Raw genomic sequence first — 25,299 nt, 5'->3', positions numbered from 1 at the left:
TTTGTCAGGATGGAAAATAATGAAAGAAGCTAAAGGTGTGCTGGCCTTTATATTGAGAGGAATGGCCCACTTGTGACTGGAAGCTGCACAAAGTGAGACCACACTGGAATCGCCTGAGAGTTGTTCTGGGCATTGCAGCTCACCACGGATGCTCTGACCTTTGACGGAGTGTGATGGAGATTCACCAGAGTGGTCCTGGAATTGTAAGAGGAGAGATGATGTACTCATGCTAAGGTTGTATTCCTTGGAATTAAGAAAGTTGTTTGCTCAAAGCTTTCGAGATATTGAAGCAAGCCAAGAGAGGGAGCGGTGGAAACTGTTTGGGGAGGAGGGAAGTGCATGGGTCAGGTTTTTAAAAACTAGAGGTGTACCTTTCCAATGTGGTGGTGACAATGAATTAGGAGCTCATTATATTGCTGAGCAGACTTGATGAGCTGAGCGACCTACTTCTTTTCCTATACCTCAAGATCTTGCACATGGTGACTGGGGGTAGAGTTTGGAAGTTGACATTTCTGCTAGTGGTTATTGATGCTCAAATGTTAATATGAAGCCTTAAGAATAGTGAATAAAAAATCTAATAAAGGAATTGAGGGATACTGGGAAAAGGCAAGCAGTTTAGAGAAGGTCCTCAGCTGATTTCTGGGATTGAGCTGTATTTCTGATGATAAAAAGTTGGGCCTGTATCCATTTACATTTAGAAGAATGAGACACAATTTTATCTAAATATAAGATCCTGAAGGGGGCCATGACACGATGGAAGCTGAGGGTGCTTTTCCCCCAGTGGGGGGAATTTAGAATGGGGGGGGCGTTTCTAGTTTCATGATGAAGGGTCTCCCATTGAAGACCGAGATGCGGAGGAATTTTGTCTTTGAAAGTTGGAGATCTGTGGAATTCCCTCCACCAGAGAATGGCAGGGCCTCATTCATTGTCTATATTGGCCTTGAATATATTCAGATTTTTGATGGATGGAGTTGTGGGTTATCAGGGCAGATCAAAAAATAGGGTTGATGCCAAAATTAGATTGGATCATATTGAATGGTAGAGCATGTTCAAGGGACACAATGGCCTACACTTGTTCCTATTTCTGATGATCTTGTACACAAAGTTTGATTATCTGTTACACATGGGAATGACTGAGTCGCTGTGCACTTTGACCTGGTAAGCTACATGCATGGACATTGTCAAGGCATGGGATGGTAGCTTATTCTGTGTCCTGATAGTTTGAAAGGGTAGGTATTTAAAATGCCTTTTAATTCATTTTGGAACAGTTCTTTCAGTGAAGACTGGGTTGAAACCCAGTTCAGTCTGTTCTTTTTCTGAAAGAATATTTTTACATCTCAACCATCTGAAGCCTCTATTTTTTGGATATTTGAGATTGGAAGGATGTTTAGCCTGGAGCCACAGTGATCTTTAACATAGAAAAGTTGATTAAGTTGTAAATGCTTTATTCAAATAGCATTAGATGCTGGAATCCTAAATGCCTGAATGTTTATCTTTGTTTTGTTTTTCAAAAAGATGTTCTGGATCTAATTTGTAACAACAAATCTGTGTTCCTGCCGACTTCCATAACCCTTCCACCCTCGTACTTCACGAGAATATATCCACTTCTGCCTTAAAATGTGATTGTACAAATGGCTTTGTTCATGAGATGTGGGCATTGCTGGCTGGACCTGAGTTTATTGCACATGCTTTATTGCCCTTGAAGTGAGTTGTTTGCTGGGCCTTCTCAGAGGCCAGCTGCACATCGACTCCATTGCTTTTGGTTCTGGAGTTACGTGCAGGTCAGACAACAGGATGGCAGATTTCCTTCCCTCCAGATGGGTGTTTATGACAATTGACAGTGGTTATGTGATCATCCTTACACCAGAGGATATCATGGAAAAAAGGAATAGAAAGACCAGTTACTGGAAGTCGAGAAAGATTGGGAGGAGGCTAATGTGGAATGGTATCTTGGAACAGAAGGGCCGAATGATGCTGTGCTACAAATTCACTGTATTTAGAATATCTTAGAATGTGGGGAAAATGAAGAAGTCAAAACAACTGTGATACTCCTTTCAGGAATGTAGACTTGATATCATGCAGGTGAATGGAGTAATGGGATTTGTCCAGAATTGGTGTTGCCCATTCTTTAATATTCTAGGTCAGTTGCTCACTGGGCAAAACATGTTGTAAAGTGCAGAATATCAGAGTGCTATAGTGTTGCTGTACAACAACAGAAACCTGTTTGTGACCAAATGGGTTGCTAGTGAGCTGCGCTGCATCCAGGTGTACGCATTGTTTCGGGATTCAGGTGGAACGCATGTGGTGTTGTCTGGTATTTCTTCTGCTGACCTTCTCACATCCGCGTTTACTGGGCAGAATTTTGCACATTGTTCACTGACGGCAAGTACAATTTCCACTTTTCTTGCATGACTATTGTAGGGTCAATAAAAGCTTGGTTTCCTTGTGTTTTAGTTCTGACTTTGAGTTTTGTGCTTTTTTTTAAAGTACTGTCTAAGGTGTGTATCCCCGAGCAAATATTTGGATGGAATATTTGTTCATAACTCCAATTTGAAACCACTAATTTAGAATATTTTTGCAAATGCTTTGAAAATCACAGTGTATATAAGTATTGGTTTTTAAGTAGGATTTGGGTTGCTTCTGCCTTTAAGATAGTGACACGTATTCTAAATGCTATGAAATAATGAATGACTTCCTCACAAATGAGACTGACCTCATTTGGTACCATGTTTTTGTTTTAGAAAATTGCCAATGAGTCAACATTACTTGATTTGTCAGTATGTGAACAACTGTTGCTAAACTCGAATAAAATCATGCCTGTGGGAAGAGGAAACCAGAAAATATCTCTGTGAAATCCAGCATACTAAATAATAGTTCATTATGTGCTTTCTTTAACAGTGTTTACATGGTCATGGTTTACATGTGTCCAGGGCACGGTGTTAGAGACCGTGTATAACTTCAAATTTAATTTGTTATGTATTACTTGCCTCAAGAAGGAGGAGCCATACTTCTAGTTTCATTTTAAATGCAGATAGTTCTGATACAACGCGTGTTTCTTCAACCCGAATTGACTGTAACACGATTGAAGCCCAGGAGAACGCTATTTGTAAAAGGCAAACTTTCCCTACTTGTGTTACCTGTAACGCAGTTCTGTCCCCATCACTTTAAGTGTCGCAGTTGTCGTGCGATTTTCTGTAGCACGAGGTCGCAACTATTGTGTTATATCAGAACTGGCTGTGAACTACATTTAAATCATTTTAATCAGCATTTTTGGGCAAGTTGCATACCTTAGGGTGGTGGGACCAAATTCAGACTTTTTAGCCCAGAGGTAGGGACTTTACCTCTGTGCCTAGATCCCTAGAGGTTCACTGGAAGGAAACCAGTAGTAGCTGTGCTAGCCTTAGTGTGAATACCATGATAAATCTTTGGGATTTTGGTATCTGTTAAGATGTTGCTGGGATCAATGGAATAGTGAGAGTTTGAATTCTTTTCTGATGTTTTATAATGAAATCTTTTCAACTTTTTTTTGTCCAGTGTGATACAGTTCCTGTTTTTATTTTGATAAATTTTTATTCTTCCACCTTAGAAGTACACCAGCAGACTCCTATGTATATGTTCAACATGTGACTCCCACAATGGGCTTTAAGAAAAGAATTGCAAGCTGAGAACCTGACTTGACCAGTATTAACATATTGTAACAGCATGCACAATGGCTTCTCTTGCTGCTTTTTCAGGTGATTATCAACATGGCGGACACTGACCTATTCATGGAGTGTGAGGAGGAGGAGCTGGAACCCTGGCAGCTCATAGAAGATGACGTGGTGGATGATACCGGTGGTGGGATGTTGCTGTCTGCAACCAACAATGTCAGCACAGGTGATTTAGCAGGAACAGAGGCAAATACTGCTGGTCCCCAGACTGAGCTGGCTCGTTTCAGTCAAGGTGACGGCTGAATAGCGAACTTGCAGTCTCTGTGTTGCTGCCAAAGTCCCCACCCACAGCGGCAGTGGTAGGAGTCCTGGTTCCCGTTCCCAATTTATTGTGCATCTGTGTTCGTCCCATGCAATATGTGAACAACATGGTGTTGATTTGATCATCGCAAAAGGCCCAGCAGGCAATCTCTTAACCCCACCCATTACCTGCACCTCATTGATGACCTCTTGATGACTCTTTCACCTTAATGCTCACATCCAGCCTGGGAATCCCTGACAAACCCCAGCCCAGCCAGTTTCATTCTCTGTAAGATTCCTCACCTGCAGCTATTGGCACTTGGCCCTGGATCCCCAGCCACAAATGATTGGCATCCTCCCAAATGCTGCCTGCGAAATAGCACTGGCTTTTTCTGAGCACTCTTTTTGACTGTCGGCATCTTTCCTCTGGGGTGTGCTGCCGCAAGCATTTGTACTCCTGATACCTTTTTGCTTATGACAGTGTTTGGAATGCACTCACAGCTCTCTGGTTCGTGACTGCTGTCGCTGAAAGCAGCCACCTGTGTCTTTTGTAGAGCAGGCTGGGTCTCACTAGCTTGGAGCAGGATATTATGGACCAGACCAAACCCCCTCAAAATATATTAAGATGATAGCCTGGACCCAAAGTTTTTCTTATTTTAAAAGGTGCATAAAGCATTACATTCCAGCTACTTTTCAGTCAAATTATTTGAATTCAGGCAAAACACGCTTTATTTTTACGTTACAGTTAAAATACAGACAAAATAAAGAGAAAAGAAAATGTAACTCTTGAAATGCTTATTAAAAAAATAATACTAATTAACTGTTCCAATATAATAACATCCCATAAACATACCCTTGGCAAAGGCATATTCACTAAAATAGATTGTATCTCATGCAATTCAAGCAGCAGGAACCCCTAGCTTTTAGATATAAAAGAGAGGGCAGTAAGGGCATCCACATCCAAGACCCAGCACTCGCAGAAAGCTGAAACAAAATATCTGGGTTCTGTGGAATCTTGGCCCCCATCCATTCAAGTTGCTTCTATTGTTCCAACATTTTTTGGAAAAAAATCTAAAGGCCTCAAGTTGTTTACTGTATTGCCTTTGAGCAGACCTCTTGATATCTCAGTTGCAATCTTTCTTCATTTTAAAAAAATGGCAAAGTACACCTCTTAAAGCCATAGTATCATCAGAAGAAGACAAAGTGCTCAGATAACTCGCAGTGTATGGGGTTAAGAAGGTGGGACCTGAGCTCAGAAAGCTCAGACTCAATTTCAGACTGTTTTGATTGCGTTCCAGCGGTGGTGTTGAATTGCACTTTCTGCGGTCAGCAAGCAAAATGTGGTGATATATTTGTTTAATTTAGTTTAATTCCTGGCTCATATTGTGGGACGTGTCATTTTTGGTAGCTGCCTGCCTGAATGCAGGTCACGTTTTGGTGGCAATAAAAGTTCCTGATGTCGTAGACTTTGTAATTTCCTGCTTGGCTGTCTAACGAGAAATTTTTTGGGTTAGAAAATTCCTGGGTGGCCAACTGGAATACTCCACCAATCCTTGTCGACAGATTCAAAGTGAGATCAAACCTGCAGCACCAATTGCCCACAAAGATTGTGTGATGATCACCCCCACCACCAGCCCTCAGATGCACAAAAAAAAAGCGTTGTCCTAACAAAGTTGAAACCTGAACCAGAGATGTTGGGCAGGAGAGTGAGAACAATAGCTAATCCTATCCAACAAGTCCGAAACAGATCTTATTGACTGTGTTGTCAGGCAGCACCATGAGGCATAGTTTCTGTAAGGGGTACCTGTTTCTACTTACTTGTCTAGGTATGAAGCCGGGAGTTGCACCTGCGAGTGTGGGCGAGCTGCCAAATAATGAGGTAGAGAAGAAGACAATGCTGGCGGTCCTGTCCCCAAACAGCAATGGTAAGTGAACAGGGTCTTTCTGGAAAACCTTCATGAGGTGAAGTGGGTAACCTTTATTTTCTGCCAGAGATCCTTTGCCTCCAATTTGTCCCTCAGCCTTGAGGCAGGGATCAAAATCCTTGGATGCTTTTGTGAGGGCTCACTCTCTCTCGTGTATGTGCTCTCTCTCTCTCTCCGCCTCCTGTCGCTCTACCCCTCTCCCTCTAGAATGCCCGCAGTAGGTTGAATGGCCTCTTCCAGCATTGAATCCTCACTGACCCTCCAAACAGCATCTCACCCATCCACGCATATTTGTAGCCCTGAATTTCCCATGGCTGATCCACCTACCCCTGAACATCCCTGGGCACTATGGGCAATTTAGCATGGCCAATCCACCCTAACCTACATATCATTGGACTGTGGGAGGAAACCAGACCAACACTTTTGAACATCTGCAGAGACTTATTCAACACTCCACTTGCACCATTTGTATGATTGTTTGATCCCTCTGCCCAAAATTATCTGTGTGCTTCTGTCTCATTTCAACTGATTGAAGGGGCTACTCTCCAAAAGCTTGTGATTTCAAGTAAACCTGTTGGACTGTAACCTGGTGTTGTGTGACTTCTGGCTTTGTCAACCCCAGTTCAACACCAGCACCTCCACATTGCAGTTGATCTAGGCCCAGCTAGTGATGCCTACATCCCAGGAATGATTATAAAAGAAAGTGCTGCTACAGATTGCTGTTCAATTGGGAGTCAACTGAGGTCTGCCTTCAACTGTGAACAGGGGATGTGTTATGAAGTTACATTTGGTCCGTCCTGTGTTCACAGCCGCTTTTCTCCCTTTCAGCTGGTGGTCCTCTGATGAATTCAAGTGGTCAGCCTCTGATAGTAGCCCAGAATCCTCCAGGCCTCAGCTCACAGATGGCTGTGCCACCAATGTACTCGCCCACTGCCATGCAAGTACTGCAGGATACAAAGACCGGGGCGACTAGCAATGTCCCAGGGCAGCCTATCTTCATCACCACACAGGTAAGAAAAAGAGATTCTTCCTCCTTGTTGTTGTCATGAAAGGGGTGGAGGCAGCTAGTGACAGTAAAGCTCCTTCTTCACTGTCTCCATCCTGCAACAGGAATGGCACAGAGTTAGGTACAGATTAAAGCTCCCATGACACTATGCTCCTGTTAAACACTCTCAGGACAAGGCTCCCATTTTACCTTGCTTTCTCTTGTGCGAATTTGAACAGAAGGAACAGGAACAGGGGCCAGGCAGTTGGCACCTCAGCTTTGGTTTGCCATGTAACCAAATCATGGCTGACTTTCTATCCCTGCTCCTTGATTGCTTAGTATCCAAAAATAAATGTTGATATGTGTTGTGTGGACTCAATGCATGATCATCCGCATCTGTCTGACATGAACAATTCCAAAGATGTACATCCATGTGAGTGAAGCCATTTCTCTTCGTCTTAGTCCGAAATGGCTGACCTCCTGTCTTGAGCCCAGTACCATAGTGCTCTTGACACAAAGTCTCTGGGCATCCACTCTGCCAAAATCTTACATGTTTCAAGGTGATCATCTCTCATTCTTTTAAACTCTGTGGGATATGGGTGCAGATCATTCAACATCATTGTGTGGAAGCAGCCTAGTGAACCTTAACTGTACTCATGCCTGTTATGATTCTACCCTTCCTTGGATAAACAGGCGTAAACTGCACAGCAGACTCTTGCATCGTTCCCATCCCTGGCTTGAAATGTGAAAAACCTTATTTAATTAAAAATTGTATTTTTTATGTGGTTTATTTGTAATTAATCATTTTGCTGATTAGTGTGTCATTTTCTTTTTCCCCCATTTCTTCAGGGTTTCACCATGAAAGATCTGAGGTCTGTGCAGAATCCAGTTGGGATTGTACTGAATGTCCAGGGTGGTCAGGGAGCTGTCCCGTACCAGACTAAACCTCTGACGTTAGTGCCAGGTACGTGGAACAATGAGCCAGGTAGGTTTACAGGGCAAAAGTCACACTAAGTATTTACTTTTAAACTGAGTAGCTGCAACTGTTGTGGGTTCTGAGGCACAAGCTTCCAGAATTTCTATCACACAATGGGGAACTTGACTCAGCACTTGGGGTGGCATCGCATCCCCTGCACTTTGCAGATTTCACAGCAATCAGAATGGGAAATTGATGAATTGGTTCTTGTGGGCTTTGGTTCGGGCTCAAGCTTTCCTCATACCTGTTTTGGCCCCCTGTTTAAAATCTGTCCCCAGTCTTGTGTGGCAACCAGCACGTGTTTCCCATGCTGTTAGCTGTAGGGTAAAGGGAGTGTTTGTGCATTATTGTGCTGCTCGCTCTCTCGCTGTCTTGCTCTTGCTATCAGTTTTCTTCTCTTTCTTCTTCTGTTTGTTTTGTTGTCAGTGTCTTGTTTCTTTTACTGTATCATCCCCTCTCTGGGCCCACCCCCCCCTCTAGACTAGCCCCTGCCCGCAGCTGCCCCCTTCCCCTCTCTGGTCCTCGTGCCTGCCTCCTCCCCTGAGCATACCAGGCCTCGTCTGGGCATGTGCTTGTCCCCTAGAGAGTGGCAGTGGGTGGGAAGGGAAGAGGGATCTTCTGAGAGGATTGTTTGCTTTGTAAGCTAATTCTAAAAAATAAAGTTTTACTTGTCTTGATGTATACTGCTGAGACCTGCAGCAGAGCCCTGGTCAACTGTTGTCTCACTTTCTGAAGTTTGGCAGTGTATGGCAGTCAGTGTGCTGGACGTGGCTGTTCGCTGTCTTTGGGACTGTGAAAGCCCCTTCAGGAGAGGTGCTGTCCATCACACAGTACAGCAGCTGTGCTGACGTTCCCGAAGGGCCTGCACGTACCCATCGATATGCTGACATATTCACCTCTGGTTTCTCCAACTGTTAGCGTATACACACCTCAGGGAGCACAAGGGATCAAGGTGTAGAGCTAGCCACCAGATTCTGAGTCCTGCTGCCTCCTTGGCAATGGACCTTTCCGAATCTGATGCTCAGCCTGTCAGTCCCAAAGGAACAGTTGCGAAAGTGTGTCCTGCCTGATGCCCTAAGATACCTCTGAATCTGTTTCCTGTCATACCAACCTGTCCCAAATCCTCCCTCGTACTGAGATAACAAGATGTAGAGCTGGAGGAGCACAGCAGGCCAAGCAGCACCAGAGGAGCAGGAAGGCTGATGTTTCGGAAGGGTCTACGCCTTGGCCTGCTGTGTTCGTCCAGCTCTACACCTTGTTGTTTCAGATTCGCCAGCGTCTGCAGTTCCTGCTATCCCTCCCTTGCACTGTGCTGCTTGGGGTGGGTGCCTGAATTGCCAAAATTCCTGATGTCAACAGGACTGTTTAATACTGGGGAGAAAACAGTTGGATAGCACCTCTCCCCGTTGGCACTTGTACTGCCCCAGAGCACATAGAAAATAGGTGCAGGAGTAGGCCATTCAGCCCTTCAAACCTGCACCACCATTCAATATGATCATGGCTGATCATGCAATTTCAGTATCCCACTCCTGCTTTCTCTCCATACTTATTGATCCCTTTAGCTGCAAGGGTTACATCCAGCTTCCTCTAGAGTATAACAAACTGGGAACAAACTGGCTCCAACAGCTTCCTGTGGGACTAAGTTCCACAGGTTCACAACTCTAAGTAAAGAAATGCTTCCTCATTTCAGTCCTGAATGGCTTGCCCCTTATTCTTAGACTGTGACCCCCCCTAATTCTGGACTATCCCAACATCAGGAACATTCTTCCTGCATCTAGCCTGTCCAGCCCTGTCAGCATCTTAGATGTTTCTATGAGATCTCCCTCTTCATTCTTCTAAATTCCAGCGAGTACCCAGTCAATCCAATCTTTCTTCATCTGTCATCCTGGAAATCAGTCTGGTGATACTTCCTTGAATAGCCAGAATGTCCTCCTTCAGACTAGGAGACCAAAACAGCAGACAAAACTCAAGGTGTGGCCTCGCTAAAGCCCTGTATAACTGCAGCAAAATATATAACTGAACAGCTGTTACAACACAGCTCGAAGATTTCAGCTGATGTCTTTACTGAAAACCCAGTTGTAGATTGGGTGCCTTTTTATTCATGAAGCCACTGTTTCGTTGTTATGTTGGACACTATCCCTTTTCTTTTTTGAATAAGATTTCTCCGTTCCGGTTCTGACAGTTCTGCCTCACTTTTAGAATTAAGGTTGCCTGAAGCAGCAGGGTGGATGAATGATATGGGTCTAGAATAGCTCCTCTCCTCACTCTGGAAGTCTTTTTGAGGTTGTTCCCAAATACAGACTGGTCACCTCTGCAGCGCCACAGTAGAGGGCATCTCTGCTTTTCCACAACCAGTGCAGATGAATAAATGCTGAGGGCACGGGGGCAAGAGAGGAGAGGATGAAGAGTGTCTGGCTTTTTTTTCCGCTATATATTCGTGTCTAATTTGAAGGAAACTGGGCCTCTCCATTGGCAGCGCTTACCACTGTATTGCAGTGCTTTTCTGTCACTTTATTTCTGCAGAAGATCGAGGTTGGCTCCTGCAAAATTATCTTGTGCTTTCCTCCCCACGTACTCTTTGTTCTTCTGGAGATTCCATTCTGGAGCAGCATGCATCTGAAAATCTAGGGTCTTGCCTCTATGCAAATGGAGGGAGAAAAGATATTTTAACAGTGATTAGCAAATGTAATAACCGCACATCTGATGAATCTTTTTAACAGAGAACAGTACAGCACAGGGACCGGCCCTTTGGCCCACCATGTCTGTGCCAATCATAATGCCATTCCAAACTAATCCCATCTGCCTGCACATAGTCCATATCCATCTATTCCCTGCCTGTTCACATGTCTGTCTAGATGCCTATTAAATATTTGCAATTGTATCTGCTTCCACCATCTTCCCTGGCAGCACGCTCAGGCACCTACTGCTCTCTGTTTTTAAAAACAAAACCATGTCCCACATATCTCCTTTAAACACTGCCCCCATTCCCTGGTATTTGTCACTGGCACCCAGGAAAAAGATTCCAACTACCCATCTAACAAAAATTAACTGGAATGTTAGTCTTCTGTGATGTTCTCTGTTGTATGTTAATGGTACGCTTTGGTGTGAAGTCGTAACATATGCTTGTTTCTTTATTTATCTCTCTCTCTCTTCCCCACCCCAACGTTTACCCCCCCCCCCTCCAGCAGCTACACAGTTTGTCAAGTCTGCAGTGGGAGTGCCTCAGCTGTGGTCCCCGGTCACGTCCATCAGGCCCGCCACCAGCACCTTCCCGGGCTCGGTCACCACAGTGATTCCGGCCACGGTGACCATCCGGAGCACGGTGCCGCCTGTGACCCAGAAGACGCCGGCGCAGACAAGCCCCACCCAGTCCCACCTGCAGCCCAAGTGCCTGACCCAGCCCTTGGCTTCCCTGGCACCGTCCCAGCCCCCACACTCTCACCTCCAGCCCCAGCCCCCGGCTCTGCCTCGGCCGCAAGCCCACTCCCATTCTCAGCCCAGCATGCTGCATCATCCGCACTCTCTTCAGCTTCCAAACCACGATCACAAACTCGGTAAGCAGGCCACGGAAGGGCAAGTAACCAAGTGATGTGAGATCGGGCGGGGAAGTGCGGTCTTGGGGAATCCGGGATCGTATGTGTCAGAGGAGTGAGGGTCGAGGAGTGGGAGTAGGGAGAGAGATTTAATCAAAGCATTGAAAATCGCGAGGTGGGGAAGACTTCGATCAAGTCAATGAGGGAGCAACTGTTTCTGCCGGCAGGAGGGTCAGTCGCCGGAAGGGCACGGATCGAAGAGGATCGGCAAAAGAGCCAGAAGGGGGCAGGAGATGTGAATTTGCAGTCAGGATGGGCCGAATGGCCGCAGCCTCCTGCTAGCAGATTCGGTAGGAACTTTCAAACCGGGGTATTTGCAAAGCCATTGGGGGAAAAGAGCGGCGGTGAAGGGACAGCACTTTTAGCTGCTGCTGTGTAAAAAAAAAAATAAAATAAACTTTCCTCTCCTCCTCAATTTCCCCAGTTAACTTCCTCCAGAACACTAACCTCATCCGGCTAAAGGCAACGGAGTCCGCCAGCCCTGAGATCAGACCGAAACCTGAGGAAGTAGTGAAGAGCAGCGTTCTCCCACCAGTGCAGATCACCACTATTACTACCACTGCTGCTGCTGCCACCCAGCTCATACACAAGAACTCACTCAACCACACCACTCCCTTCAAACGTAAGCAAGCCCATCTCTCATCTTCTTAATTCTTTGCCATTTTCCAAGGCTTCTCGAGATACGTAGCGTGTGACGATTAGAGGTTTGGAGGGCTCGGGCCCAAGCAGATTCCTCCATCCTGCATGCGAGCCTTGGTTGCCTCCATCCAGAGCACAGTTGGAAGTTTAGTTGCTATCTTGATATTTCTCCTTCTTGATATCAGGTGCTAAGCCCATTAATCATGCAAAAAATGCTCTTACCTTTTCTTCAGGAAAGACAACCCATTAAGTTGGCTTGATGTGTCAGTTATTTTGCCTGTAGGAGAAAATTACTGCAGACGCTGGAACCTGTACTGAAAACAAGAAGAAAATGATGGAACTCACAGCAGATCAGGGAAGATCGGTGGAGAAGACAACAAACTAACATTTCGAGTCACATGACACAAGAGTCATCTGGACTTGAAAAGTCAGCTTGTTCTCTTTCCACAGATGCTGCCTGACCTGCTGTGAGTTCCAGCATTTATTTGTTTTCAATTATTTTGCCTCACTGGGGCAGTATGTCAAGGTGGTGCTGTGGGGAATTTCACCAGGGAATTCCCATTACGCTTGCCTGCTTTTGTCTCATTGTGAAGGCGGGTGTCATTTGTATATTGTTTGTTAATCGTATCCAAGCAATTGATAGACGTTTCACCGATTCACCTACAAATAAGCTCAAATTCAAAGTGTAATTCATGGTGTGAATGCTAGAACACCAGAAATTTAACATAAGAACTGGAAATGCAAAATAAGCCAGGCAGATTTAATAATTTCCTGACTTGTTCTCCTATACATGCGATTGTGGGTCTGTAACTCCTCCAGACTGTTTAAGGAAAGGTGGTTACATTCTTGATAAGTAAGGGGAATGTGAAAGGTTACCAGGAAAGTGTGCAGTCATCATTTTGGCTGTGATCTTATGCATGGAGGGCTAGTCTTGAGGGGTTGAGTGGCCTACTCTTGCTCCTAATATTTTTGTTTAGAAGTGTAGTCTGTGACACGTTGCTGTGTTCATTAACCTTTCACTTTTTCTTCTTACTTGGCCCATTTCAACCTTCCTTGACAGTGCCTGAGAGCAATATGAACAATGGCGTTCCTATCCCAATGGATTGTCCGAAATGCAACATCCATTTCAACATAATGGAGTCCTTGAAAGTTCACATGGCAGTAAGTAGTTTCTTGTTCTGTCTCACTGCCAGTCAGAGAGAAGTGTTTGTGGTAATACAGCAGGCTGGTTTCTTGCCAGTCCCCCTCTAGCTCCTTGAGAAGGTGATGGTGTGCTGCTGCAGTCCGTGTGGTGCAGGGACAGGCGGAATACCATGAGGGAGGTCCAAGATTTGACCCAGTGACACTGAACGGTTGATATATTTCCCAGTCCTGGGGTGGTGTGTGGTTCAGAGGGGAGCGTGGAAACATAGAATATAGCAGCAAGAGAAGGCCATTCAGCCCTTCAGGTCTGCTGTCCATTCAATATGATTGTGTCCCGTCATCCTGTTCCCACTTTCTTTTCATACCCTTTAATCATTTTAATGCTAAGAACTAAGTCCAACTCCTTGAAAATGTTCATTGTTTCTGTCCTGACCACTTTCTGTGGCAGGGAATTCCAGAGTCTTGCCACTGTCTGGCTGAAGACACTTCTCCTCATCTCAATCCTAAATGGCCTACACCATATCCTTAGACTGTGAGCCCTGTTTCTGAACTCCCCAGACATCAGGACTGCCCTTCCTGCCTTTACACTATATAATCATGTTAGAACTTTGGAGGCCTCTGGCACTTGCACCCTTCCCTTCCAGCCTCCGCCAACGTCACCACCACATTCTTGTAAACCCGAGTTAATATATTCCTGACTAATCCAGTCTCTCATAATATAGGCATTGGCCTAGTGGTATTGTGGCTGGGTTGTTAATCCAGATTCCCAAATAATGCTGTGGGACCTGGGTTCAAATCCCACCATGGCAGATGGAGTTTAAATTCCCTATAAATCTGGAATTAAGAGTCTGATGTTGACCATGAATCCACTACTAATTGTTGGAAAAACCCATCTGATTCACTAATGTCTGTTAAGGAAACAAACTGCCACCCTTACCTGGTCTGGCCGACATGTGACTCCAGACCACACAGCAAGGTGGTTGACTCTGAACTGCCCTCTAGGCAATTGCTGACCTGGCCAGTGACACCCACATCCCAAGAACGTATTTTTTGCAAGAAGCCCTGCCGTCCCAGGAATCAGAAGATGGACCTTTGTTGCACTCTGTCCATAGCTAGAACATCCTTCCCAAGATGAGGAGACCAAAACTTTGCACACTGCATGGCTTCACCCAGGCCCTATACAACTGCCTAGACATCCCTGCTCCAGTCTCTGAATTCTGTCCCTATGAAGGCCATCGTACCATTTGCCACTTTCTAGACCTGCAGTGCTTGCTTTCAGCTGTACGTGTACACCCACATTGCACCTTTGCCTTCCTCACCGCCTGTGCTGCTGAATCCTTCAGGTAACAATGCTGCCCTTAGAAGAGATAGCTGTTGCAGGTTTGAAAGGTGCTGCCATAGGAGCTGACACTAGTTGACTGCAGCACATCTTGTAGATGGCACTGTCCAGAGCTTTTGCTTCTCCTCTCCTCAGTGGGTTTTGTCATCTCACTAATCTAAGCTTATTCCTAGTAAGAGACTTGCGGTCAACGGAAGGACTGACGTTGGTTTGTTTGCAGGTTGTTGGGAGTAGCCCGTGTGAAGGGAGGAGAGAGGCAAGTCGAAGCTACTGACTGTTACTTTGCTGTTTGTTTTCCTTCTTCCAGTACTGCTGCCCCCAGCTGCTGAATCCTCCGGCACCCAGCAAGGTGTCTCAGCAGCAACCCCACCCAGCACCCCCTGCACTGCCACCGCCACCACCCCCTCCCCCACCGCCACCACCCCCCACCCCACCCACAGTACCACAACAGCAGCAGCAACCATCTGCCAAGCTGGCTGAGCCCTCACAGGGCAAACTCATCATGCTGGTGGACGATTTCTACTATGGGCGGGATGAGGGCAGCACCTATCAGATGCTTCAGGAAATGAAGACCAACACGACCTTCAGGTGTCTCAGCTGTTTGAAACGACTGAAGAACAACATCAGGTACTCTCAGTCACTCCCAAAACGCTTCTCATCTTGTTTCTCCAGGCACCAACCACCCTCTGGTGGATGCCCCCTCTAACCCTTACATTAAAACTATTTTCGCTGGTTTATAACACCGGTACAAAATTTTTCTCCCTTTTGGGAGAGACTGGGACTCATTAAAAGAGCTCAGAATCTCCTGGCCTTGTCACCAAGGGGTGAAAGGGATTAGAGGACAGTGGAAAGCACTGACTTTTGGTGAGCCTCCTTAGGTTAGTGTGGTGAAGCTTTTGGGTTTGACCTGATGGGGAGATGAAAGTGGAACCCTTACCCTGAACTGGCAAGGCCATCACCAGCACCACCTCTAGTTTACACCTGTGATATCTTGACAGACGCTGCTAGCCCACACATTAATGTTGAAATGGCAGTAACAGAGTCAGGTACACAACACAGTAATAGACTCTTTGATCCCACTTGTCCTTGCTGACTAGATATCCTATAAAAAAGTCTAGTCCGGTTTGTCAGCATTTGCCTTTTAAATGTTGGAATTGTACAAGCATCCTCCACTACGTCTGGCAGCTAATTCTATACACGCAGCACCCTCTGCATGAAAATGTTGCCAATTAGGACCGTTTTAAATCTTTCTCCCTCACCTTAAACCTATGCCCCTCTAGTTTTACACTCGCCCACTCTGGAAAAAGGTCCTTGCCTAATTACCCTGTCCCTGAATCTCATGATTTTATTAGCCTCTGTAAGGTCACCCTTCAGCCTCTGATAATCCAGGAGAAAATAGCCCCAGCTTATTCAGCCTCTTCCTGTAGCACAAACCCTCCAACCCTGGCAACATCCTCATAAATCTTTTCTGAACATTTTCAAGTTTCACAGCATCCTCCCTAGAGGGGGGAGATCCAAATTGCATGCAGTACTCCAGAAGTGGCCGAATCAATGTGCTGTACAGCTGCAACGTGACCTCCCAACCCCTATACCCAATGCACAGACCAATAAAGGTAAGCATACCAAATGCCATCTATCCCATCTAACTGCGTCTCCACTTTGAAGGAGCTGTGAACCTGCACCCCAAGGTCCCTTTGTTAACCAGATTCCCCAGGCCCTTACCGTTAAGTGTATAAATGCTGTCCTGATTTGCTTTTTCAAAATGCAGCGCCTGACATCTATCTAAATTAAAATCCATCTGCCACTCCTTGGCCCACTGGTCCACCTGATCTAGATTCCATTGTACTCTGAGGTAACCTTCGCTGTCCACTATGCCTCAAATTTTAGTGTCATCTGCAAACTTGCGAACCATACCTCCTGTGTTCGCATCCAAATCATTTTAAGTAAATGAGAAAAAGCTGTGGACCTAGCACCAATCCTTGTGGCACATCATTGATTGCAGGTCTCCAATTCGAAAACCACCCCTCCACCACCACCACCCTCTGCCTTCTACTTTTGAGCCCGTTCGGTATCCACATAGCTAGTTCTCCCTGAATTCCATGTGATCTAACCTTACTAGCCAGTCTACCGTGAGGAACCTTATTGAATACCTTTCTGAAGTCCGTATAGATCACATCCACTGCTCTGTCCTCCTCAGTACATCTTTAAAAAACTCAGTCAAAGTAGCGAGACATGATTTCCCACATATAATGCCATGTTGACTATCCTAATCAGCCCTTGCCTTTCCAATACATGTAAATCCTATCCCTTGAGATTCCCTCCAAAGGCTTGCCCACCACCAGTGTCAGGCTCATCGGTCTGTAGTTCCCTGGCTTTTCCAGCACCCCTCCGGTGGCTATTGATGATACAGATATCTCAGCGATCACTTCGCTAGCTTCCTGCAGAGCTCTAAGGTAAACCTGATCAGGTCCTGGGAATTTATCCTCTTTTGTGTGTTTTATTACCTCCCTATATAATATGATTATTTTTCAAGATGTCGCTATTTATTTCTCCAACATTGTGTAACTTATATATCTTTCTCTACAGTAAACACTGATGCAAAATACTCAATTAGTATCTTCCCCCATCTCCTCTGGTTCTATACATTTGCAGAGTTGCTGATCTTTTGAGGGGCCCTGTTCTCTCCCTAGTTGCCCTTTTACCCTTAATGTATTTGTAGAATTTCTTTGGATTCTCCTTAACCATATTTTCCAAAGCTATTTGATGCTCTCCTGATTTCCCTTAAGTATATTGCTACTGTCATTATACTCTATTCTAGAAATTCACTCCAACTCAGCCACATGTTCTAAAGCTACTAGGTTGCAGCAGGTGGGTGAGGAGTTGTATGATTGATTGACTGGATTTGGGGCAAGTGCATTCCTCCTCCCTTCTCTCCCCCACCAAAAAACTCCATCTTTGTTCTTTTTGTTATGTTGCTGCAGTGATGATATTCAACCAAAATTAATGCAATTAAATGGTCACCCTAAATGGTTGCAGGTTTATGAACCACATGAAGCACCATCTGGAACTGGAGCAACAGAATGAAGACACCATCGAGAATCACACGACCTGCCAGCACTGCTTCCGCCAGTACGCCACTCCGTTCCAGCTTCAGTGCCATATCGAGAATGTGCACAGTCCCTATGAGACCACCAGTAAGTGCTGCCTTATCAGAACCCCATTTTTCACCCTTTTGCCTCGAGTGTTGCAGCTTTGCATCAGAGCGGCAATGGTGGATCGGGTCAGAGAGGAGCAGGGGAGCTATTGAGACTAATGCGCATCAGTCCCTGGCTGAGTGGTGCCCCCACCCCTCAAAAATCAGAAGTTTTAAGTCCCTACTGCAGATGATTTGCAGGATCCAGTTACTACAGATGCTGGAATCTGTACTGAAAACAAAAAATGCTGGAGTTCTTTCTCTTATTCGTTCGTGGGATGAGGGCATTGCTGGCTTAGCAGCATTTATTGCCCATCCCTAATTGCCCAGAGGGCAGTTAAGAGTCAACCACATTGTTGTGGGTCTGGAGTCACATGTAGGCTAGAGCAGGTAAGGGTGGCAGTTTCCTTCCCTAAAGGACACTAGTGAACCAGATGGGTTTTTCCAACAATCGACAATGGATTCATGGTCATCATTAGATTCTCAATTCCAGATATTTTTATTGAATTCAAATTCTGCCGTCTGCCTTGCAGAATTTGAATCCAACTCCCCAGAACGTTATCTGGGTCTCTGGATTAATAGTGATGATACCATGAGGCCATCACCTCCCCATGGGGGGTTAGGCAGCATCCGTGGAGAGAGAGCAAGCTAATGTTTCCAATCTAGATGACTTCTTCAAAGCCGTCCAGACTCAAAACATTAGTTCGCTTTCTGTCCATGAATGCAGCCTGACCCACTGTGATCCCCAGTATTTTATGATTCCATTTCACGTTGGCAGAGGTCTGGTGCTGAGGGAATGCTGCACTTTCATAGGGTCGGCAGTGAGGGAATAGGCACTATCAGAGAGTCAGCGGTGAGGTAATGGGCACTATCGGAGGGTCAGTAATGAGGAGGGAATAGGCGCAGTTGGAGGGTCAACAGTGAGGGAGCAACGCACTGATGGTGAGTCAGTGCTGAGGGAGTGTCAGTAGCGGAGGGTCACTGGTGAGGGATTGCCACAGTGTTAGAAGGGATGTTTTTCAGGGTAAAACTGTGTTTCCCAAATGACTCCCTCAGCTGGAAGTAAAAATTTCAAGAGCTGCACAGGAAGAAGACTGGGAGTGTGGTAGTAGTCTCTCCTGTGGTCTGGGCGAACTCTAATCCCACAGCCAACATTATTGAAAACCTCGTTGCCAAGTTTAGGGTCTGCGTTCAAATCGGAGGGAGTTCTAGGATTTTGACCCAGTGACAGTGAAGGAATGGTGATACACACCATCCCAACTTGGAAGTTTGTGTGAGAGACCTTGAGTGGATACTGTAGGGGATGATGTTCCCCAGTATCTGTGGTGCTGGTCCTTTTGGCAGTTAGAAATTATGGGATTGGAAGGTTGTGGAGGGAACCTTGGCCCATCTCTGCCGTTCATCTTGCAGATTGCACGCAGCGCTAACACGGTTAGTGATTGTGGGTGTGAATGTTGAAGATGGTGGATGATGTGCCAGTCAAACAGAGTTGTTGGCGATGGTTATTCATGGCACAGAATTAGGCTGTATAACCCACTGAGGCCATGCTGGCTCTGTGTAGAGCAGCAAAGTCAATCCCATTCTCCTGTTTTTATCCCATAACCACAGTCAGTTTTTATTTCCCTCGAGTGTCCGTTCAACTTCTTCCTTGGGAATAGAGATTGCAGTTTTGGGATGTGCTGATAAAGGGCATATGTAATCGAGAGATGGTCTCGGGGTTGTGACGATTTTTCTCAAAGCTGTCACCTGTTTCTTTCTGATTTCAGCAAAGTGTAAGATCTGTGAGCTGGCCTTTGAAACCGAGCAGCTTTTCCTGCAGCACATGAAAGACACCCACAAACCAGGCGAAATGCCATACGTCTGTCAGGTAAAGTTCCATTTTCATAATTGGGGTACTAATCCGGTGCATTTGTTAAAAAACATTTTGTGAGGCATGGGTGTTAATGGCTGGGCTAGCATTTATTGTTCTTCCCTAGTTTCCCTTAGAAAAGATGGTGGTGAGCTGCTTCCTTGAACCTGCTGAAGCCTCTGTGTGATGTAGCAGTATCCACAGTGCCGTTAGGAGAGTTTCTGGGATTTTCACCCAGCAGCACAGAAAGGCAGGCCAATACATTTCCAAGCCAGGATGGGGCGAGGGGTGTGTGTGTATGTGTGTGTCTGTCTTCATACTGGCCTCTACCAGGTGATGGGTTGTGACATCTTTAGCATAACTGCCTTGCTTTTGTTTGTCCGTCTCTCTTGCTTAAAAAACCAAAGGAATGAAACAGGAATGCAGGATCTATTTGTGCACGGGTGGGAACATAGCATCTACTTTTGGGGAAATCGTAGGTGCTGACTGATACCTTACGTTGTCAAGACTATGCAGAGGAACAGTCTTTAATCACTGGGAATGTCAATGGCTGCTGGATGCTAACAGGATTTTGAGCCCGGGGAGGGGAGTTGAAGTTTGCAGTGGATGAGGAGAGTGAAATTTCTGGGAGAAGGAAGGGTCTGTTGTGGGTGGGTTCAAGATTCCCTTGGACAGTTCAGGTACTGTGGGTCAGCTTCTCAGACTTGTTTGATTTTGTGTCTGGTAGGTGTGTGAATATCGCTCGTCGGTGTACTTGGAAGTGGATAACCATTTCCGAATGATTCACGAGGACACTAAGAATCTGCTCTGCCCATACTGTTTCAAAGTGCTGAAGAACAGTAGTGCCTACCAGCAACACTACATGAAGCACCAGGTGAGTGTGTCTCTGAAGGTGGGTGCACTCCATCGGAGTCAGGTTGTGTCAGTGCCTGAGCAGAATTGTATCTGATTTCCTCACCCTGCGTCAGTTATTGCACACCATGCGCTGCTTCCAAGTTCCAGAATTTTCCTGGGGCGAGTCAGCCTTCTGGCCTTGCACTTGTTGCGACAGCACTTTCATAATGGTGCTCCTGTGAAGGTGTCTTCCAGGGTCAAAGATGTTGAGTCTGGCTTGTCCCAATGTCTGGAATGGTCCAAGAGCAGCAAGTTTTTACCTGATCATTTTCTCTTGTCTTTTGGATGTAGGTGTCACTGGTCAGGTTGCCCTTAGAGTTGGTGATGAGGCCATGTATCTGCTGTCCTTGTCCTCCTCCAGGGTAGATGATTGGGTCATGATTTCCTGCCACTTGTTGCATTGCTGGTCAGGTGTACTCTTTTCGGCATTCTCTTCATCGTTTTGTCTTTGTTTCAGAAGAAGAGTGTCTACCCCTGTAACAAGTGCAGACTCCAGTTCATCAGCGCCAAGGAGAAAATGGAACACAAAGTTGAACACCATAAGACATTTAAGAAACCGAAGCAGCTGGAAGGACTGCAGCCTGGTACCAAGGTTGGGGACAGATTTGTGATCTTCCTTCCATAGCCTAAACCCCCGTCTGTCTCTCTTCCTCCTCTTTCTGTCTCTCTTTAGTGTGTGCGCTCTCTCTCTCCTTCTCATGCTGTGTCTCTTGCATACTGTCTTTCTGTTCCTTCCCACCTCACTTTGCAGGATGCATTTCTGAAGCAAAGGTTTTCATGAGTGTCGACATGTACGGCATTTGGATTATAGACCAGGGTCTAGGATTGTTCAGTCCATCTTATTCTGAATTATCCTTCCCTAATAGGCAGGGCAGCCTAATCAGTGTGTCTGTGTCAACAGAACTGACATGAATTTCCCTTGCTTTGGTTGGACAATCACCAGCTAGTGTTCTCGTCTACTCCTCTCTTCCCATCTTCTCTCTTTCTCACTCATACTCTCATACTGTCTGTCTCTCTCTCACACACTCATTGACACACATTCTCAGACCCTATCTCTCTCTCTCTCTCTCTCTCTCTCTCCACACTCTCTCATACTCTGTCTGTCTTGCTGTCCCTGTTGCTCCCTTTTGACCATTACCTCCCCTACCTTTCATCCTCCTTAGAAGGAAAGTGGAGTATCATCTCCAGATCAGGAACTGAGCCATGGCACCCGTGTGTGGTGCTTATAGCAGAGAAGGAGGCTTATTGTGTATGTGGTGACACTAACCAAGAGCAGTGCCATTTGTGTCCTCTTGCCCCACCTTGCTGTTTCCATCAGAGGCCTGCAGAGCTTTCCACTTTAGCTATTATGTTTGACAACTTAGGAGACACACCTGCACATGTTCGGGCAGTCAAGGAATAGATTGAGTTTACCGATCTTTTTATTTTGAATTTCAGGTCACAATAAGAACCTCGATGGGACAGGCCCGTGCTGCTGGAGGGCCCGTGCAGGAGGTCCCTGCCAGAAAGGTGTACCCCCCAGTGGTGCCTCCGAAGCCACAGGAGCCTCCAGCTTGCTCAGCGGTTCACACAGTCCCTTCAGTCCCCAAGCCCATGCCCAAGGCAGAGAAGAGGAAGGCGGTGGAGAGGATAAGCCCGTTGCTCATAGACATGCAGGACATAAGGTGGGTGCCGTGCAAACAAACACACACACAGACACGCACACACACACACACCCTGTCGCAATGGACATGTACAAGCCCCAAGGAGCATGGGTCTTTTAGATTTTGTTCGTTCTTTTTCTGGTTGAGGCTGCACCTCTGGAGGAAGGTGTCTCTCGACAGTGAGTGGCGGCTGCCTTCCACTGCAGCACCCTTGCTTTTTCCCAAGGTATTATCTGTAGCATTTATTTGCACGTGGGCCTCCTGAAAATGGCATTCCTTTTCCTTCCAACTGGAGAAGGAAAGGCATGAGGTGAGCTGCTAGAAGTAGGAAATGTCTAGTTTGGAGTTGTACGCAGTGAGTGATCTCTGACTCTCCTCCTTCGTGGAAGGGAGTTTGAGTTCCCATTCTAAGACTCAATCTCACTTATCCAAGCTGATTCTCCCAGTGGCAGGGTTGGTGGAGTGCTGTGCTAGCGGATTTCCAAAACATGCCAGCCTTCAGATGGAAAATTTAAACTGAAACTACTCTGAAACCCCAACCACCCCCACAAAAGTGCCCTTTATAATGGACGTTGCAGTCACACACTTGTGGCTTGGAAGCATAGCCCCCATGCAGTGGGTGGGCAGGTGCTTTCACTGCCCACTGATCAGCATCAGCTGAGGTGGGTGTGGGGAGGGGTGGGTTAAAAGCATAGGCGATCGGATTAGGTCATTATTGCATTGCTCTTTGTGGGATCTTGCTGTGCAGAACTGTGGCATTTTCCCATGTGACAACAACGACTGACCTTTTGTGTTGGGTCGGCGTGAGAAAAGGTACTTCATTGGCTGTGGATTGTTTCTGGATCACCCCAAAGCTGTGAAAGGTGTTGGAGGACTCCCTCCACACACGCACAGACAAGACACCAGCAAGTTGTACTTACCCTGTTGATTTTTTCCAAAATCCTTGGCGTTGTTTTTAACGCGCTGCTGTCCTGTGGGGGGGCTGAAATTCTGCTCTCTTCTCTTCAACCCTGACAGGAAGCTGTACGGTAACCAGGTCTGTCTGGAGTGCAACATAGACATCACTAACGTCAGCAACGTCAGCAACCACTTCCCCACTTACGTGCACTGCTCCCGCTGTCGGTACAGCACGAGCTGCAGCCGGGCTTATGCTGATCACATGATCAGGTAGGACACCACCAAACCCACTCCCCTTATCCCCCAACCTCCCCCCTCCACACCCACCTACTCACCGTCCCCACACACGCATGCACACACCTATACGCACAGTCTTCTCCGTGACCTGGACATACGAGTGCACAGATGATGCAAAACTCTTCCCTGGAAGGTGAGGCAAAGATCAGCTGGAAACATGGGCATTTAGAAGAACACTAGAGCATTGGAACAGATGAGATCCTGGAAGGGTGGACACTGAGAGGATGCCTCTCTCCCACCCACTACCCACCTTGTGGAACAATGTAGAACCAGGGCAAGGGGACACGGTTTCATGATGAGGGGTCTCCTGTTCAACATGGAGCTGTGGAGGAATTTCTTCTCTTGCAGGGTCATGGGTCTGTGGAATTCCCTCTCCGAGAACATTGGGAGCCAAGTCACTGAATACATTCTAAAGCCCATGTTAGATTTTGGATTGACAAAGGGGTGTGGAGGTGGAGGGAGCAGGCAGGAAAACACGGTTTGCAATGGATCACCTGTTATCTTGCAAAACTGTTGCAGGGAGTTTTTAAAGGTGGAAACTGGGTAAATTTTTGACCGAGTCAGGAGTAGAAGGGGTGGAGGAGGGCTTGGAAGATGGAGGGAGTGGTGACGCAGGAAGAGGGTCATGTGGAGCAGAAGTATCAGCACAGAGCAGAGAGGCTGAGCAGCCTGCTCCCATGCATATATGCATTGTTAGCGATAGCTCTTTGCTCACAGCACCTGCCATGCCTCCACCCGTAATCCAACTGTACCACTGACACAGGAAATCAGTGTCGATGTTTACAACTGAAGCTGTGTAAACCTGCTCCCTGCTGATTAATTGTAGCTGCCCTCCCAGGTTCTTAGTCTTTTAGAGTTTTTGAACTCCCACTGTTTTGATCTAGTGGTTCTATTTAGTACAATTGTCATCTTGACTATAGCAACATGCAGCCTGAATCTGGTCTGTTTTGTAATGCACCCTTCTCTCACTTAATTTTCCAACTCTCACCGTCAAAAATTAAGCTAAGTTGCTTACATCTCTTGGGCATTTTGTTTACACGTACCCAGTTAAACTCACTGTTTCTGTGAGCAATGAAATGCATCATACCTTTGTTTTGACTAAGTATTTTGATTGCTGCCTTCACAAGTTTTGTGTCATCTGCAAGGTGCAAAATTAAAACGCTGATATTTTCGAGTGCCAGGTCGGTTCATGTGTGTTAAATACCTTCCCAGCGTTTTTGTCAGTGGTGCGTTTTAATACTCCTGAGCAATGTTCATTAGTCCAGCTCTTCTTTATTCTGCAGTTACCACACTCAACGCGGGAAACCAAAATACTTGATGTTTGGAAAAGTGAAGAAAAGGTAATTAGTTTCAACTTCAGCTCCTTGAGAGTCGAGCCCACTTTTTTTTTTCTTTCTTCTTTATGTCCTCTTCCTGAACTGTCACGTTATAAAAACCAGAGGACTGCCGTGGGCCCTAAACAATGCCTGAGGAAGTGGTAGCTGCAAATGCACAGCATGTACCTGTGATGCCGTACATATGGGGCAACCTACTCTTTCTGGGCTTATATGCTTTCTGGTGTCTTGGTATGTTTTGCAGCTGGGATAAAGAGGTCTGGACTGCTAAAATACACTCCTCCCAATCCCAAACACACACACACGCAAACACTAACCCATGAAGTCCACCCTGTCCCACCCTACCCTGGGATTTGGCAAAACATCTGCTTCCCGGACCCCTGCTGCTGTCTTGTGATGTACACGCTCTGTCTAACATGCGAAGTAACAAAACATAGTCAAGGAATCAGGCCAACCATGAGTGTGTAGATGATCTCTTTTAACCAGTTCAGATGCCTTCTGAAGCAGGTGGGACTTGAACTGGGGCTTTGTGGCTCAGAGTCAGTGCCCTTGTGAGAAAAATGCATATTCATCTGACCACCACTGAACCCTTACCACGCTAAGCACCAGTCTCAGTCCTGACCAGCCTGTTGCTCTCCCAGT

General features: G+C 46.2%; 1 protein-coding gene across 10 annotated transcripts in view; it reads left to right on the top strand.

The window, feature by feature from the left end:
• Positions 1-25,299, top strand: part of pogzb (pogo transposable element derived with ZNF domain b) — a 40,345-nt gene that overhangs the window by 7,456 nt on the left and 7,590 nt on the right. For 2 of the 10 annotated variants that reach the window (XM_048525800.2, XM_048525801.2), the window contains exons 2-17: positions 3,735-3,876; positions 5,777-5,875; positions 6,704-6,885; positions 7,710-7,845; positions 11,022-11,390; positions 11,597-11,719; positions 11,854-12,051; positions 13,129-13,229; positions 14,858-15,177; positions 17,587-17,744; positions 19,510-19,610; positions 20,320-20,466; positions 20,944-21,078; positions 21,924-22,150; positions 23,147-23,296; positions 24,607-24,663. In XM_048525800.2, coding sequence (XP_048381757.1) covers positions 3,747-3,876; positions 5,777-5,875; positions 6,704-6,885; positions 7,710-7,845; positions 11,022-11,390; positions 11,597-11,719; positions 11,854-12,051; positions 13,129-13,229; positions 14,858-15,177; positions 17,587-17,744; positions 19,510-19,610; positions 20,320-20,466; positions 20,944-21,078; positions 21,924-22,150; positions 23,147-23,296; positions 24,607-24,663 — 2,633 coding nt within the window. In that variant the 5' untranslated portion in view covers positions 3,735-3,746. The remainder of the gene's footprint in view (positions 1-3,734; positions 3,877-5,776; positions 5,876-6,703; positions 6,886-7,709; positions 7,846-11,021; positions 11,391-11,596; positions 11,720-11,853; positions 12,052-13,128; positions 13,230-14,857; positions 15,178-17,586; positions 17,745-19,509; positions 19,611-20,319; positions 20,467-20,943; positions 21,079-21,923; positions 22,151-23,146; positions 23,297-24,606; positions 24,664-25,299) is intronic. The other 8 variants (XM_048525805.2, XM_048525804.2, XM_048525803.2 and 5 more) reach the window with 8 other exon arrangements.

Source organism: Stegostoma tigrinum, chromosome 47, assembly GCF_030684315.1.
Source record: "Stegostoma tigrinum isolate sSteTig4 chromosome 47, sSteTig4.hap1, whole genome shotgun sequence".
In the NCBI taxonomy this organism is placed as follows: domain Eukaryota; kingdom Metazoa; phylum Chordata; class Chondrichthyes; order Orectolobiformes; family Stegostomatidae; genus Stegostoma; species Stegostoma tigrinum.
Note: the sequence above shows the minus strand (reverse complement) of the source record. Positions and strands in the feature narration are given on the sequence as shown.